At 41.4% G+C, this 17125-nt stretch overlaps 1 protein-coding gene across 1 annotated transcript in view; it reads left to right on the top strand.

Annotated features, from left to right (window-relative positions):
• Positions 1-17125, top strand: part of LOC141098247 (uncharacterized) — a 129735-nt gene that overhangs the window by 92849 nt on the left and 19761 nt on the right. Inside the window, exons 4-6 of the mRNA XM_073585876.1 lie at positions 146-332; positions 2219-2373; positions 5501-5619. Of these exons, the coding sequence (XP_073441977.1) occupies positions 146-332; positions 2219-2373; positions 5501-5619 (461 nt within the window). The remainder of the gene's footprint in view (positions 1-145; positions 333-2218; positions 2374-5500; positions 5620-17125) is intronic.

The raw sequence follows: 17125 nt of genomic DNA, 5'->3' as shown, positions 1-17125 counted from the left end.
TAAAAAATGGTAAGTCAGGGATCCAGGAATTCCATTAGAAGGGGCTTAGTTTTGGAATGCTAGCAATGTGGGCATATGATATCACCACACTTACTGGAAGGCTTGAGATGTAACATTGCATGACTCCTTTCTCCTGTTGGTGTAGGAGTACGTTGGACAGCATTGCTCCTGTGGAGCAGCAAATATTTTCCTCACTCCGTACCAGGAGTCTAAGAAGCATTTTCCTGTAAGGAGGAACCGGCCGCATAGTATGTTTGTACAAAGTGGAAACCAATCTGACCTCTTCATGATCCCAGAAATTGGTATTAACTCTGAAAAGTTTGGCTACAAAGGTTGGTTTCTTATCTCAATGTGTCTGTTTTAACACACCCTGATAAAACTGCAGAGAACAATAGTATGGAGGATAAGTTTTATATTGTCTGAAAACAGCAGCTTATTACTTGACGTGTACTTTATTAGATTGGTACCTGAGAGGTTCGCTACCGTGTCAGCGCACGGTGAAATCACATCACTTTTAGACTTACAAGTGTCTTCAGTGGACATCATTGACTAACTTATTATTGAAATTAAACAAAGATGACTCTATTGGGTCACAATGTGTGGATCAGAATCACTTCTTGACTGCCAGTAGAGTATATTAATTGAAAAATACATTGATAACTGCGTACATTGATAAAACTTAACTTAATATTATAAGGGGAAATATATTTCCAGATTTTTTTTTTATACGTTGTATTACCTGTGATCCCAAGACCCCCAGTGTTTGCTCAAACCAAGGGACGGAATCCTTCAACCTTTTCTTGAGCGCAAGCATAACTGTGTATAGTAACATAACATAGTAACATAGTTTTGAAGGCTGAAGGAAGACCTTATGTCCATCTAGTTCGGCCTATTTTTAGTGCAGCTGTTCTGCATTGTTGATCCTGGGGAAGGCAAAAAACCCACAGAGTAGAAGCCAATTTTCTCCATAGGGAAACAAATTCCTTCCCCTAAGCTGGGTCAACCATCTACCTATAATATTCTGTTATTCGTAACCTTCTATACTGTTACAAGAAAAGCATCCATTCCTTTCTTAAATTTATTCAGTGAGTTGGCCATCACCACTTCCTCAGGAAGAGAATTCCAGAGCCTAAGCTTCTTGTCATGGCCATGCATAAACGGAGTCCTTTGTATGAACGATTAGTAGGGAACTTAGGACCCGGCACAATTAATATTATTATATGGGCATATAGAAAATATTTCACAGCTTACTAATCTTTAAAGGGTTGGTCCAGCACCTAAAATGTCCTTTCTAAATACCTAACTTTATACCCTTTTCCAATTAGCTTTATAATAAAGTGTCATACACTTCTCCATATCTAGCTAATCCTTAAATGTATTTTTTTTGTTGCACTTCCTGTGACATTTTGTGAGAGGAGTCTCAAATGGGATGTCACATGAGGCTGGACTACACTTTCCCGCAGCGTTTATCACCCCTCCTGGAACAGGACATCATCAAAGGGCAGTGCTATAATTACTCATTACAGATTCTTACATCAACACCCTTTAACGATGTCTTGGATCCACAGTGGTAGCCGCTGCTCGATAGGTGAGCGTAGTGCCCACTCTCTGCTTCTATCTCCTCCGATACAAGCAGTGAGTCATACCAGTGCCGTCCCCTGATGATTCATTTGGGGGAGGTATCCGAAGCTTTGGGGTGGCGCTGTTTTCACACATTCTATAACTGCCCCCTGTCTAATTTCCCAGTTAGAAGATGAGGAGGAGGTGGAAGCAGAGTGCCGGCGCTGCACTCACCTTCCCACAGCCTCTTATCACCATGTATCCAGGACATATTCAGAGGGTGCTGATGCAAAAAACTGTAGTAGGGAACTGCATTGCCACACCCTGATGACGCCCTGTTCCAGTAGGAAAGATAAACGCTAGAGAGAAGTGCAGCGCCAGTCTCCTGTGATGTCTTGTTTGAGACTTCAATCAAACGAAACGTCATAGGAAGTGAAGTGAAAAAAACATAGGAATTAGTTAGAAGGCGAAAAATGTAGCGTATTGTGTAATCAAGCTGATTACAAAAGTGGTTAGGATGTAAAGATAGATATTTAGAAATTACATTTTAGGTGCCAGACCAATTCTTTAATGAAAACATGACTGCAGTCATTGATTGGATGAAGCTTTGTTTCTTTGTGTTGTGATTTTTCCATATCACCATTATTACTTGTTTTAGGAAATCTTGCACAGACAGATGGCTGGAGGAGTCCTTCTATATTGGGAGTAAGGAAACCATTTACTAAATTGAAGTGTGATGACAAGGAAAGTAAGCAAACGTGGGACAGGAATTACAGTGACGCCTTTACTCAGTCAGAACAAGATGTAAAAAAGGTTTGCCGTTTCTTTCCTTTATACACTTATACATGTTGACTTGTGTCAGTACTGCACTATGTAGCTTTAAAGGGATATTGATATCTCATACATTTATAACCATATCCTCAGTATACGCCAAACATGTATAACAGATTGTACCACAAATGGGATCCGTATCTATTTTTATAGCGGGGCTCCGTCATGCGCAGCTGCATGTGTCTGAAAATGTGCCATAAATGTACGAGTTGCAAGTACCACTTTAATAATTATGTCAGCTTTATTATTGTAGCATTGCATACTGTAAATACCTAATGCATCGGGTTCTGCCCCTTCCAACCACAAAGTTTATAATTAGGCAAGGATGAAGTACGAAGCCAAACTGTACATTTTCCTTTTTACGGTATAACTTTCTACCACTCACTAATAAAACCAATATTTTGGATTTTGAAATACCTTGACATTACTTGGCAGATGATAATAGGGAAGACTATATTAGGTAACTGCACATACATAGAGTATCATGTTGTGCTCGACTATACGTCTACATAAAACAATATGCAGCTGAACAAATAGACTTTGAAGTGACTTTCCCAAATGGTTGTCTATTCTAAGAATATTACATTCTAATATAATCCATACAAAGTCTTCTGAATCCTTAGAAGGTTTTCAGAACATGTGTTGTTATGATTGAGTCACCGTAGGAGGCAAAAACAGAAATGCTAGCTAAGTCCAGAAAACCAGAGCAGTTGGCAACTATCAGATTGCAGACCCCTGAACCTATCAACACAACTAGCAGTAGCCGTGGGGGGGTTCCTACGATGACCTAGACCCCTCGATCACAGCCGGAGAGATACATAGGCCTAAAGAAGGAAAGGGGAAATCTAACTGCCCCAGAGCAGACCCCAAAGCAATAGGCAGCCCCCCACATATAATGACGGTGAAGCAAGATGAAAACACTTACACAGACAGAAAGACAGGCTGAGCAAAGACGGGGCCAAAAACTACCTAGATAGGAACGGATAGGAAGGCTGCTGTCTGCAATCTGCCAAAACCCTATCAGAGACAAAAGCCAACAAGCTGATATAAAAATGGCCCTGAAGCAACTAAGATTCAAAAACTAAATCAGCACTCAGGTACTTTCAGAAGACAGAGCTAACGGAACACTGCACACTCCAGCAGGGAGTGGCAGAATCCAAAAAGCAAGAAAAACAAAAACAAATCTTAAATGCAAAAAGGCAAAACAGAAAACTTAGCTTTAGGAGAGCAGGAATCAGACTGGTGTTCAAGAGTCCACAGAGAAATCACCCGCAGGGCAGAAAGGGCGTATGCTGCCTTAAATCCAGTCAGTAACTCCACTCAGCAAATCGTCTTCATTAGTCCCAGGTGCCTGATAATCAGGCTCACTACCTTCCTTCACTAGAACAGGGAGTTCACCAGGCCTCAGTGACGGAGGGGAAAATGAACTCACAACAATGTGTGATTTCGGCAATATTGGATAACTTAGGGCTCATGCTCCCTGGTACTTAACCTCTCTGGCTACTGCTCCCTGGCACACAGACTCCTGACTGTGTTTGAGTGTATGTATCTTGCAATGCTTCTATGTCCTCACAACATATAGCAAATCCTACAGAAAAAGTAGGGAAAGGCAACACAATAAGTGATAGTCACAGCTCACCTCCTCTCCCTCCCTGATGGGGCATTTGTTTCCCCAGGTTAGTTGCCTCACTCACAAAGTTGTCACGACCCCTGCAGACCCCAGCTCCCTGTAAAACTTCTGCATGTGTGTGACTTCCTTTCATACATGCCATTGCGCCTCTGAAGCCAGGATGTGTACCTCCGGCATCAGACGGGCACTCTGCATGTTCGGGGGCAGAGAAGAAGCCTGACGGCAACTGAAGAGACAAAGATCAAGCTTCTCCTTTGTTGTGCGTTTCTGAAGCTGGGTGTATACTTCCTGGCTTCATAGGTGCAATGATTTGTATGAAAGGAAGTCATCCTCTGTTAAATAATGTAATCACGCCCACAGGGGTGTGATAACATATTGAGTGGGACGGCTGGTCTGCGGAAAAAAACGCCCCATCGACTGGACATTAGGTTAATTTGCTTATGAAAAAGTGACTTTTTCTAAAGATCTGTTAATGTGTCAAAGGTAATAAAGGGTTTGTTACAAAGGGTGTTTATATAGGAAGATACAAATGCTGGTGATTTGGTGGGGTATGGGGGACCTGTCAGGTTCCCTTTAATTTGTCCTTTCTCAATTAAATGTCTCACTGCCAGCCATGCTTCCTTATGTACAACACATGAATCTCATTTTTGCCATTTTGTTCACTGACATGTAAAGGAAGTTGTAGGGCTTTACAAGTAAAATGGCCCATGACAGATCCCTTTAACAAAAACATCTAAAAGATGCCATATCAACATCAGATCAGGGAACCTATCAGGACCACACCATTTACTTTACGTAGTGGGGTGATCTTTCTTGCAGCAGCCATTGAGTGCCATTCTCAGATCATCTGTTCCATTGCCAGACACCTTTTAGGGCAGACTGAGGCCAGACTGATTAATGGAAGGGTAAGAAAGGTTTTCAGATGAAAATACCAGGTGTGAGTCTGGCTCTTAAAAGTGTGATCATAGAGACAGTAATCAGCAGCCATGCTTCCAGACTATAAGGTGTCTGCGTCCCTAATGGAGGCTCAGACATTCCTCCAGTATTCCTCAACAAGCCGAAACCTGCACTTCATTATTTGCTTTTCTACACTGTGTGATTTCTCTGGCAGGATTGGCTTGTTAGCACTGGATAACTCCAATATAGCAAAAGAAAATAGCTTCCAGCAAAATGACATTACTCCAGAGCGGGAAAGATATTATTACGCACAGGGTAAAATAAGTTTTATCAGAACGGTGTGAAGCCGAACTAACAAAGCCTGTTTGGTTAACATCTGATCATCCAATCGAAAGATGGAACAGAAAATCTGTTTCTGATTGTGTGAGGCTGGGTCTCATGTCATTAGATACTGAATAAATAGGACTCATCCATTAAAGTATTAGTCTTAGAGGGTCACAGGGTAACGGCGATTGAATGGCAGCACCAGTGTCCTATATGTCTTAGGTATGTTCTGTCATATCTCTGTTCTTGTTTTTTTAGCTTGATCTTCACCCGTGGGGCAGAGTCAGAGATCTCCTCAAGAAGAGCAAAAATAAGAACCAGAATAAACTTGGATTATCCACAGCGTCACTAAAAAGATCCTGTCCCCAACTCTACAGGTAAACTGGCTCAATGCTCTACTCATCTTTCTATTTCATTCCTATGGACAGGGGATAACGTTCAATACCTTTTTAACACTATTATTTTGCCACATTCAAAATCTTGGAGAAATCTTGTCATTTTACAGGTCTGAACTTTGCTGCTTAAACTTTAACCTTTGGCAACAAGTACATTTTTTTTTTTTACTTGAAGATGGACCAACAACAATAAAAAACGTTAAGTGTGAAAACGGGCCCTATAGTCAGATTTCTTCTTAAGTGCAAAAAGCTCCTTTCAGTACCTAAATTTGTACAGGCGAGCAAGAGGTTTTTTTTTTTTTTAACTTCTTTCTTTTTATAAATCCATCTGTAATCATTGATTTGGCAGCATAATACCTAATATTGTACTAAATAAAATAGAAAAATCATACCACCCAGACCAGTTCTTCTCCTCCTTTGAGTCCACTGGCGATCTCATGACACGGACAATCCGCAGCATTTACTGTTCCATCAGATGGGTTGTTACTGGTCATATAAATGATAAGACCTGATAAAATATCCAGTTGGCTGCACTCATAGGTTTATAGAACTTTCATCATAAATGAGGTTTGCTTCTGATAAGCAAACCTGTAAAAAATGTCCATTTGAGCCCCCTACTCCACATTTTCCAACTTCACATCATTATTTGACTCTACCATTAACCATTGTATGGTAATTAGCTATGGACTTAAAAATGGAGATTTACATTCCTAGCAATTCGGTGTTTCGAGAGTGTGTGCTATCATCTCGTGATCATAATTCATCCAACAGAAATAGTGGAAAAAGCAGAGGTCACTTTTTGGTTCAATATCTCAAAGGAAATAGCCTATATATATATACATATTCTTCAAATAAGCCCGTACAGTGACATTAACATCTGTAGTCAACCTCAGAATTTCCTTCTATTGTTTGAAACTAAAGAAAACCAGACCACAGCAAATACTGTGCACTTCCTTTTTTAACAATTGAACTGTTTTTTTGACCTTATTGTCAAAGAACAAGACAAAGAAAGATCCACGTGCAGTTCTATTATTGTTTTATTGTATATATTATATTTAGCTATATTTTTTATTGTTCCTTCAATTTACCTAGCTACTTGGAGTTACAATATGTGACTTACATTTATCAGATTGGGAATGAGTTGTCTGTCCTCATATATCTTTTAGTATTAGTTATGTAAATGCAAATAGATTGGCTTTTTGATTTATGGTATATGTATTCAAAAAATGCTTTTCCTCAATGTCATGTATGGGGTTTGACCCAACCAAGTGTTCCTTTCCTCTCCTTGTTTTATGTACAGAGAATAGCTTTATCCAATAGATTCAGTGCTGAATTTCTAATGAAAATATCTCCCAGACATTTTACTGACGAGTAAGGAATCAGTGAACCAGCATTTGTAAAAATGCTTGTCTCCAAATATTGCTGATCACCAGGTGAATGAGCAAAAAAAAAAATCATTGTCATTGGTTGTATATTGCTGGTGAAAACAGGTGATGTGCTGCTGATAACGTGATGTAAGGAGACAGAAAGATCTTATTAACGATCGTTGTGTTCCCATCAGCCTGTGTAGACAGACCAGTAAACAAACATCAATCGATCAGCAGGTCCAAATTAGTGACAAGAGGTCATTGCTTCTATATATATCTGCTTTTAAGACAATGCATGGTAAAGCTAATAAACGGGTCGCAGGAGCCATGGTCCTGATCAACCATGGGGATGTAAACAAAAAATATTTTTCTTCAAATAAATTACAAAGTTCATTCACTCGTATTACTGTAGCCACTGATAGCCTAAATTTATATTTGTATAGTTATATCTAGACATATATACAGTGGCATGTAAAAGTTTGTACAACCCCTGATCAAAGTTACTGTGAACAGTTAAGCAAGTTGAAGATAAAATGATCTCTACAAGGCCTATTGTTAAAGATGACACATTTCAGTTGTATTTTAGGCAAAATAATTGTCATTTTTTACATTTTCATAATTAAAAAAAGTAAAAATGAGCCAATGCAAAAGTTTGGGAACACTTGGAGATTTGAGTGCTCAGATAACTTTGACCAAGGTTTCAGACCTTAATTAGCCTGTTTGGATTATGATTTGTTTACTATCATTGTAAGGAAAGCCCAGGTGATGCAAATTTCCCAGCTTTATAAAAACCCAGCCTCGTCTAACCTTTTGGCAAAAAAATGCAGCCATAGGTTCTTCTAAGTAGCTGCCTAACACTCTGAAAATGAAAATGGGGAAGCCCACAAAGCAGAAGAAGGCTATAAGAAGATAGGAAAACGTATTCAAGTTGCCCTTTCCTCAGATCGAAATGTAATTAAGAAATTGCAGTTAACAGAAACAGTGATGGTCAAGATAAGGTCTGGAAGACCAAGCAAAATTTCAGAGAGATGCTCATAGGATTGCTAGAGAGGCAAATCAGAACCCCAGCTTGACAGTAAAATACCTTTAGTAAGATTTAGCAGACTCTGGAGTTGTGGTATATTGTTCTACTGTTCAGAGACACGTGCGCAAATATGGCCTTCATGGAAGAGTCATAAGAAAAACACCTCTTCTGTGTCTTCACCATAAAATTCAGCATCAGAAGTATGCAAAATAACATCTGATAACCGCTGAGGTTACAATAGAACTCTTTGGCCACTATGATCAAAGGTATATGTGGGAAAAAAAAGGTCACAGAATTTCAGGAAAATAACATTTAGCCAACCATTAAGCATGGGGGTAAATAAAACATGCTTTGGGGTTGTGTTGCAGCCAATGGCATGGGGAACATTTCACAGGTAGAGGGAATAATCGATTCAATGAAATGTCATCAAATTTTTGAAACAAACATAACACCATCTGTAAAAAAGCTTAGTATGAAAAGAGGATGGCTTCTACAAATGGATGATGATCTAAACACACATCAAAATCCACAGCAGACTACCTCAAAAGGCACAAGCTGAAGGTTTTACAATGGCCCTCACAGTTCCCTGATATGAAGATCATTGAAAATCTGTGGCTAGACCTCAATAGAGCAGTGCATGCAAGACAGCCCAAGAATCCCAAAGAACGTGAAAAATTTTCCAAGGAAGAATGGATGAAAATCCCTCAAACAAGAATTGAAAGACTAATTTCTGGCTACAGAAAGCGTTTACAAGCTGTGAAACTTACAAAAGGGGGTGTTACGAGGTGCTAAAAATGCAGAGTGACCAAACTTTTGCATCAGCCCATTTTCATTATTTTTAAAATTTAACCCCTTAACCGCCGATTCACCTTTTAACAGCGATAGTTAAGGGTACTTAAACCACAGCACCGTTAATTAACAGCGCTGTGGAAAAAAAGTGTATAGCACCCTCCAGAGTCGGATTTTCTCTGGGGTCTCGTCTGCCGGGGGTAGCCGAGACCCCAGAGAACATAATTCGGGTCAGTTTTTACCGACCCCGCTTTTGCGATCGCTGTTATTAACCGTATAACAGCAAACCGTACAAAGAAAAAACTGCGATTTAAATATTTCTCTCTTCTCCTCAGCATATTCAGGACAAATTGCACACCTACTTTGGGGGTCTAATTTCTCCTGTTACCCTTGGGAAAATAAAAAAATTGGGGGTTAAAAAATCACTTTTGTGGAAAAAAAAAGATTTTTTATTTTCATGGCTCTGCGTCATAAACGTCTGTGAAGCACTTGGGGGTTCAAAGTGCTCACCACACATCTAGATAAGCTCCTTGTGGGGTCTATTTTCCAAAATGGGATCAAATGTGGTGGGTTTCTACTGTTTAGGTACATCAGGGGCTCAGCAAATGCAACATGACGCCCGCAGAACATTCCATCAAAGTCTGCATTCCAAAATGGCGCTCCTTCCCTTCTGAGCTCTCCCATGCGCCCAAACAGTGGCTCCCCCCACATATGGGGTATCAGCATACTCAGGACAAATTGTAAAACAAATTTTGTGGTCCAATTTCTCCTGTTACCCTTGGGAAATTTTTGAGAAAAAAAAAGGACCTTTTATTTTCACTCCTCTGTGTTATAAACTTCTGTGAAGCACTTGGGGGATCAAAGTGCTCACCACACCTCTAGATAAGTTCCTTAAGGGGTCTAGTTTCCAAAATGGTGTCACTTGTGGGGGTTTTCACTGTTTAGGCACATCAGGGGTTCTCTAAACGCGACATGGCGTCCAATCTCAATTCCAGCCAATTCTGCATTGAAAAAGTCAAACGGTGCGCCTTCCCTTCTGAGCTCTGCCGCGCGCCCAAACTGTGGTTTACCCCCACATATGGGGTATTTGCATACTCAAGACAAATTGCACAACAGCTTTGGGGGTCTAATTTCTCCTGTTACCTTTGTAAAAATAAAAATTTGGGGGCGAAAAGATCATTTTTGTGGAAAAAAATGATTTTTCATTTTCACGGCTCTACGTTATAAACTTCTGTGAAGCACTTGGAGCTTCAAAGTGCTCACCACACATCTAGATAAGTTCTTTGGGGGGTCTAGTTTCCAAAATAGGGTCACTTGTTGGGGGGGTTCCACTGTTTAGGCACACCAGGGGCTCTCGAAACGCAATATGGCATCCGATCTCAATTCCAGCCAATTCTGCACTGAAAATCTCAAAGTGCGCTCCTGCCGTGCGGCCAAACAGTGGTTTACCCCCATATATGGGGTATCGGCATATTCAGGAGAAATTGCAGAACAAGTTTTGTGGTTCATTTTCTCTTTTTACACTTGTGAAAATAAAAAAATTGGTTCTGAAGTAAAATGTTTGTAAAAAAAAGTTAAATGTTAATTTTTTTCTTCCACATTGCTTCAGTTCCTGTGAAGCACGTAAACGGTTAATAAACTTCTTGAATGCGGTTTTGAGCACCTTGAGGGGTGCAGTTTTTAGAATGGTGTCACTTTTGGGTATTTTCTCTCATATTGACCACTCAAAGTGACTTCAAATGTGATGTGGTCCCTATAAAAAATGGTTTTGTAAATTTTGTTGTAAAAATGAGAAATTGCTGGTCAACTTTTAACCCTTATAACTTCCTAAAAATAAAAATTTTGGTTCCAAAATTGTGCTGATGTAAAGCAGACATGTGGGAAATGTTATTTATTAAGTATTTTTTTGTGACATATCTCTCTGATTTAAGGGCATAAAAATTAAAAGTTTGAAAATTGCAAAATTTTAAAAATTTTCGCCATATTTCTGTTTTTTTTATAAATAAACACAAGTCATATTGAAGAAATTTTACCACTAACATGAAGAAAAATATGTCACGAAAAAACATTCTCAGAATCAGTGGGATCCGTTAAAGCGATCCAGAGTTATAACCTCATAAAGTGACAGTGGTCAGAATTGTAAAAATTGACCTGGCAAATTGTCTCCGTCACTAAGGGGTTAAAAATGAAAATATTAATATATATATCGCTGAGAGATTGACTTGATTGATAAATTCTTGTTTATTACTAACTAAAACCAATTTGTTGTGGATGTGTATAGAGATCATGATTGTGTTTTTCTAACTAACTATTCCTGTGGCTAAGATTGTTAGCCCCCCTCCCCGTAAATAACAAGAAAATATAGGGGAGTCACATGGCCACACAGGCCGTGATATTTCCTCCATTTTGTCGCATATTGCCTGTATCAATTTTCCTCACAGAAGGGTCATTCAGAGGTCAGCTGAGTAGCTCTGGTTACGTATGAGCGGTTTGAACTGGTTCTGACTGGCTCTCTTGGAGCCCAATTTAACTTTTTTTTATTGGTTATGGCTTCTTTGGCGGACCTTTTAATGAATATATAAAGCCCTGTTTTAGGTTCATTCCTTCATTAGCAGGTCCCTGTGAAGAAATAAGATTCCTGACAGGATGGACAGCCTCCTTCAGCAGCTGCTATCGAGAGCCGGTGAAGAGGATGGAGTGGAATGGCTAAAGAGCTGCCTTGCTATAAGACCTTGTCCTGCAGCTTCTGAAGCCGTCCCTCCTCCCTCGGATCCACTCACCCAGCTCCAGCCCCCGTTACAAGATCCAGTGGCACCGCCGGGTTCCGTCGGTGGTACAAGAAGAAGGAAGCCCCGGACGTCTTATTTTCCTGCCGCGTCATCCTCGAGATCAAGTCGCCGAGCTGGAGAGCTGAACAGGAAGTCCAGTCATCTGCCGCCCAGGAAGTCTCGCAGCCCGGCGCGAGATCTTCCGCAGTGTCATCATCCAGTGCCGGCGACTTCAGCTGAAGCAGCCGGAGGGGCAGACGAGCAACGTAGTCATAAAAGCACCGAGGCGGCTCCAATTACCAATGTCGCGGCGGTTTCAGCCCCCACACCTACTAGCACCCGGGCAGCACCGTTCATCTGTCAGGCGCCATAGTCAGATGAAGATGAGGAAGATTCGCCGGCAGCCGTCATGCAGCCACTAACATGGAAAGCTTGAGCACAGGTTGCACATCTGTTCAAGCCCTGGATAGCAGTCAGTCTGGAGGGGGTAAGAAATTCAATGTACCCTTATCTGTTTCCCATCCACATTTTAAACACTTGATTAGAGATGTTTTAACAGAGGCTTTGGGAGAGGCTTTTAATTCAGCCTCTCATCCTAATATTGATTTAACTAACGATGTCCCAGCAGTGGGCGGCTCAGTCCCTAGAAATACCTTCAAAGAAGCTCTGACCTGTGAATTGTCTCCTTTAGGTTTCCATTTGGGCTCTTCCACAAAAGAGCTCATATGGATTAATCAGTATGTAGATCTTTTTTCAATCCTCCCTCGCAGAGAGCAGCAGAGTAGATTGGAAAAATGAGAGGATAAGGCCGATCTAGATGATTTTAAACATGGTTCTATCAACTCTTTCAATAATTGGATTCAAGCCTTTTCCATTTACTCAGCTGTTCTCAGTGAGAAATTCCTTAACCCCTGTAACAAGCTGTTCCAGCACGTGGATATAATCTTAGAAGCATATAGAAATTTTGGTGGCTTCGCTTGGCTTAACTATGACGAAGCCTTTAGGCAAAAATTAGCGGTCCATCCGGAGGTCAACTGGGGTGTGAAGGATGTTGGCCATTGGATTAACCTACTGCTTCCTCAAAGAAATTTTTCAATCAAACAAACTACACTGGCTCCCCGTAAGAGGAGTATTTGTTTTTCTTTCAATGAGTCCTTTTGTTAGGCTGGCGGAACGCACCAAATAATAAAATGATAATGAGGTGCGTTAGCAGCCTGGGGTCCATCGTGCAGGAATACTGCTGCTAAGTAATGGCGAAGACTATACGGCAAATAATAAATGAACACACGCGGGTTGGCTTCACCCGGTGTGTACAGGAGAGAGTTCTGTTAATTCACAGAACCACGGTGCGCACAATGTAGATGCCGAAGCCTGATAAACTCACAGGGCTCGGCCGGATGAGCGCTAGTATACAGACACAGGACTCCGCCCCAAGGACACAGGGTTAGGGTCCCTCTATAGTCCACTAGCGCTCGGCGCCGCTGCAGAGGAGCCAGCAAGAGACCAACAGAGAAACAACGCACCAGTGTGCACTGCACCGCTCTGGCAGACACCACTATCCACCCAGAGTGGGAAGGAAAGCTCTAGAATTGCGCATGGTGCGGCACTGGCGGTTACTGCTACCTGGCTCAGTACGACAATGCCCTGAGCAGGGAGGCACAATCGGACGCTAGCAAGTGCAGAGGACTGGAATGCACTGTGGCATATAGCCTAGCCACTGACAGGCGCTTACTCTAACCACTAGACCCTAACAACATACACAACCAAGGGTAGGGATGTCATAAAGAGTCATTCACAGTATCAAGCATCCGTCATCATACACACAAGCCACAAGAGTCTATACTAGCGCATGGCTGAGCGTCAATGCGACTCTTTTTTAGCGGCGTCCTTCCGGGACCTTCCCAGTGGACCAATCAGAGCAGGAACGGGACCTGCGCATGTGACCTCCAACCTCCAATGAGAGGTCGTCCCACGGGCATGCTCAGTAGAAAAAATACAGGACTTAGTTCCTGGACGTCTGCTTGCTGCTGACTCAAGCATGGTGTTACAGCAGAGCCTGAAAGAGCAACCAGACGCCTAGCATTAGCCTGGGCAAGACGCCTGGACCGACTTCTCTGCTGAGCAGGAATCTCTGCAGCCGCAGAGGAATGGGAGACCGCAGAGGATATGGCTTGAGATTCCCCTGTGCAGTGAGGGAAACTCAATGCCTAACATGTTTTGTAAATGGAACAACTGTAGATTTCGACACGAGTGTTCTTTCTGCGGTAACGCTCACCCCAAGTCAAAATGCTTTAGGAAGCAATCTGCCCAGCAATCAGCTTCTAAAGACGTTAACCAAAAGAGCACAGACTCCAGTGATTCTGGAAAAAAAACTTTTTTTGGTTAAGCAGGTACCCAGATCTGGAGATCAGTAAATTACTTTACAATGGTTTTTTGAGGGGTTTTCACATTCCACCATTTAGAGGTGTAGGCTGCATGTTAGTTAAAAACTTGCCATCTTTATTCTCACACTTTGAGGTTGCTAAAGTTAAAATCCTTTAGTGAGTTGGTCTCAGGCAGGGTGGCAGGCCCATTCTCTTCCCCTCCTTTTCAAAATTTTAGAATTTCCTCTTTGGGTATTGTCCCTAAAAAGGAACCAGGCTCATTTTGTTTAATCCACCATTTATCATGCCTCATCATTAAATGATTAAGTCGACAAGTCTTTATGCACCGCTAGATACTCATCATTTGACCTAGCAATTGCTATGCTTACGCAATTTGGTCAAGATGCATTGATGTCCAAGTCTGACATCAAATATGCTTTTAGGCTTCTCCCAGTCCACCCGGATGGTTTCAATTCTGTAGGGTTTTTCTTTGAAAATAAATTTTTCTTTGATAAATGCTTACCAATGGGCTTCTTTGTCTTGTTTTTATTTTGAGTTTTTCTTCTTTTTTTGCATTGGGTTCTAGAATCCAATTCTAATAATGTCGGCATTTTACACTATCTAGATGATTTTCTTTTTGTCGGCCCCACTGCATCCTCAAATTGCTTTATGACCCTGAACAAATTTATTCGCATGTGTGAGAATTTTGGCATGCCCATCGCCCATGAGAAATCTGTATTGCCATCTACTTCTTTAGAATTTGTAGGCATCAATTTAGATTCTGCCAAAATGGAATGTAGCCTTCCCAATGACAAAGTTTCTAAATTACATAATGATTTACAGAATTTTGTCAGTAAGGATAAAATTACTCTTAAAGGGAACCTGTCACCCCCCCCAGGCGTTTTTAAGTAAAAGAGCCACCTTGTGCAGCACTAATGCTGCATTCTGTCAAGGTGGCTCTGTTACTTAGCTTCCGTTCCACCGCAGAAATAATCGTTTATAAAATTGTTCAAAAATACCTGAAATTTGAAAGGGGGGCAGGTCTTTCCCCCTCTGTCAGACGCTTTGCATCCATCACTCATTTTGTATTTGGCACCGCCTCCTCAGTTTTCTTTTGAAATGCGGCGCCTGCGCTATACTATATCTTCTTGGGCATGCGTAGTCAGCGCTGCCCGTGCTCTCAGATCACATCCTGGCCTTCATGTGGCATGGCCACAGATCCCGCCCTGCAGTCGCTTATGATTTATTCACACTGCGGGGCTGGAAATCTTGGGCATGAGAGCCACAGATAACTACTGCGCATGCCCGAGATTCCCAGCCCCGCAGTGTGAAGAAATCATAAGCAACTGCAGGGCGGGACCTGTGGCCATGCGATATGGAGGCCGGGATGTGATCTGAGAGCACGGCCAGCGCTGACTGTGCATGCCCAAGAAGATATAGTACAGCGCAGGCGCCGCATTTCAAAAGAAAACTGAGGAGGCAGCGCCAAATACGAAATGAGTGATGGATGTGAGGCGTCTGTCAGAGGGGGAAAGACTTGCTCCCCTGTCAAATGTCAAGTATTTTTGAACAATTTTATAAGCGATAATTTCTGCGGTGGAACGGAAGCTAAGTAACAGAGCCACCTTGACAGAATGCAGCATTAGCGCTGCACAAGGTGGCTCTTTTACTTAAAAATGCCTGGGGGGGTGACAGGTTCCCTTTAAGGACTTACAATCCCTACTGGGGTTGTTGAATTTCGCCCTCCGAATTATTCCTATAGTCCGGGCCTTTTCCAGGCAGCTGTATGATGCAACGAGAGGTATTTCATCACCCAACTGTCATATCAGATTTGGCTCTGATATTAAAAAAGATGCCAAGATTTGGCTTACATTTTGTCGGAATTTAACGGGAAGTCATGTTGGCAGTCGGCAGTTGTATTTGCAGACTCGCTACCTTTTAGTTTTTTAATTCACAAAAATTTTGGTTGCTGGGTCTTCTTTTCATTTCATTGGACAGTTTACTATTGACCGGAATTTTGAGTTGCGAACCATATAACTGAAAATCATATGGTTTTGGGAACTTTTTTCGGCTTTTTTCAGTATTTTCCGTTGGGGATCCCTACTGCAAAATTCCAGAATCATTCTACTTTCTTCCAACCAGGGGTTCGTTTTTTCAATTAACACTCTGTCATCAAAAAATGTATGGGCCGCTAGAATTCTGAGGCAATTAGTTCTAATATGTTTGAAATTTATTATTTGGATTAAAGCGAAACAGGGTACAAGGAAGTGGCTTTTAACTACTGATGCTCTTTGTAAAAGTTGGTGGTCGATTTTTCGTCAACAGGTGCCAAATGCAGATGTGGAAGCAACCCCTGCCCACAGGAGATTTGGGACTCAATTACAGCCTGATACTGTATTTTATTAAACGTTCTTTATCTGAAAGATCATGGGCCGATAATTTGGCTGCATGGCACCATTGGTACAAATTTTGCAATCTTCATGACTTTGATCCAAAGGTATCTAATCCTGTTTCTGGGTTAAGGTTTATTGAGTTTTTGGTTAATAAAGGCTTTTCTTATTCATTGTTAGCGAAATCACTTGCAGGTGTGTCATTTTTCCTCAAACTCCTTGGAGGCGTCCTATTGGCTGCCTTTTTCCCAATAAAGCAATTTTTTTTCTTTTTTGTAATTCTTTATTTTATTAATAAAGAGAGATTACAGCAATACAGAAGCAAAACATGTTCAAATTTTGAGGTACAAGTCTGTATGTAGAATTACAGAGCATTAATTATACAGTTTTACTCTTTTCAAAACAATATAACACTTAACGAGGTAAATAACCTAACTAAAACTAACCCATTACATACGCAGGTATCCTTGATGCTCTAGGGCATACTTTACAAAGAAAAACAAGCTCTTGAGGTTCTCCGATAAAAATATTAGTGAAGAGGCCCGATGAACCGCCCCCACCAGAATGTCGCCTCAGCCGATATGACGCTCTCTCATGTACATCTGTTGCAATTATGACCTTAGATAGTTTGAATAAATTGGCTCAGCGGCCCCCAGGGCTCAATCACTCCTCGCTACTTACTCGGCCACCGTGGCACCCCCCAGCCTACCCCAATAAAGCAATTTTTGAAAGGTTTTAAAAGAAACAATTTTAAACCCGATTCCAGACGCCCGATATCCCTTTCTTT

Source organism: Dendrobates tinctorius, unplaced genomic scaffold, assembly GCF_039654945.1.
Source record: "Dendrobates tinctorius isolate UK_male_01 unplaced genomic scaffold, ASM3965494v1 ptg000089l, whole genome shotgun sequence".
NCBI classification, from domain to species: domain Eukaryota; kingdom Metazoa; phylum Chordata; class Amphibia; order Anura; family Dendrobatidae; genus Dendrobates; species Dendrobates tinctorius.
The sequence above is the reverse complement of the archived record's forward strand: the minus strand, read 5'-3'. Positions and strand labels throughout refer to the sequence as shown.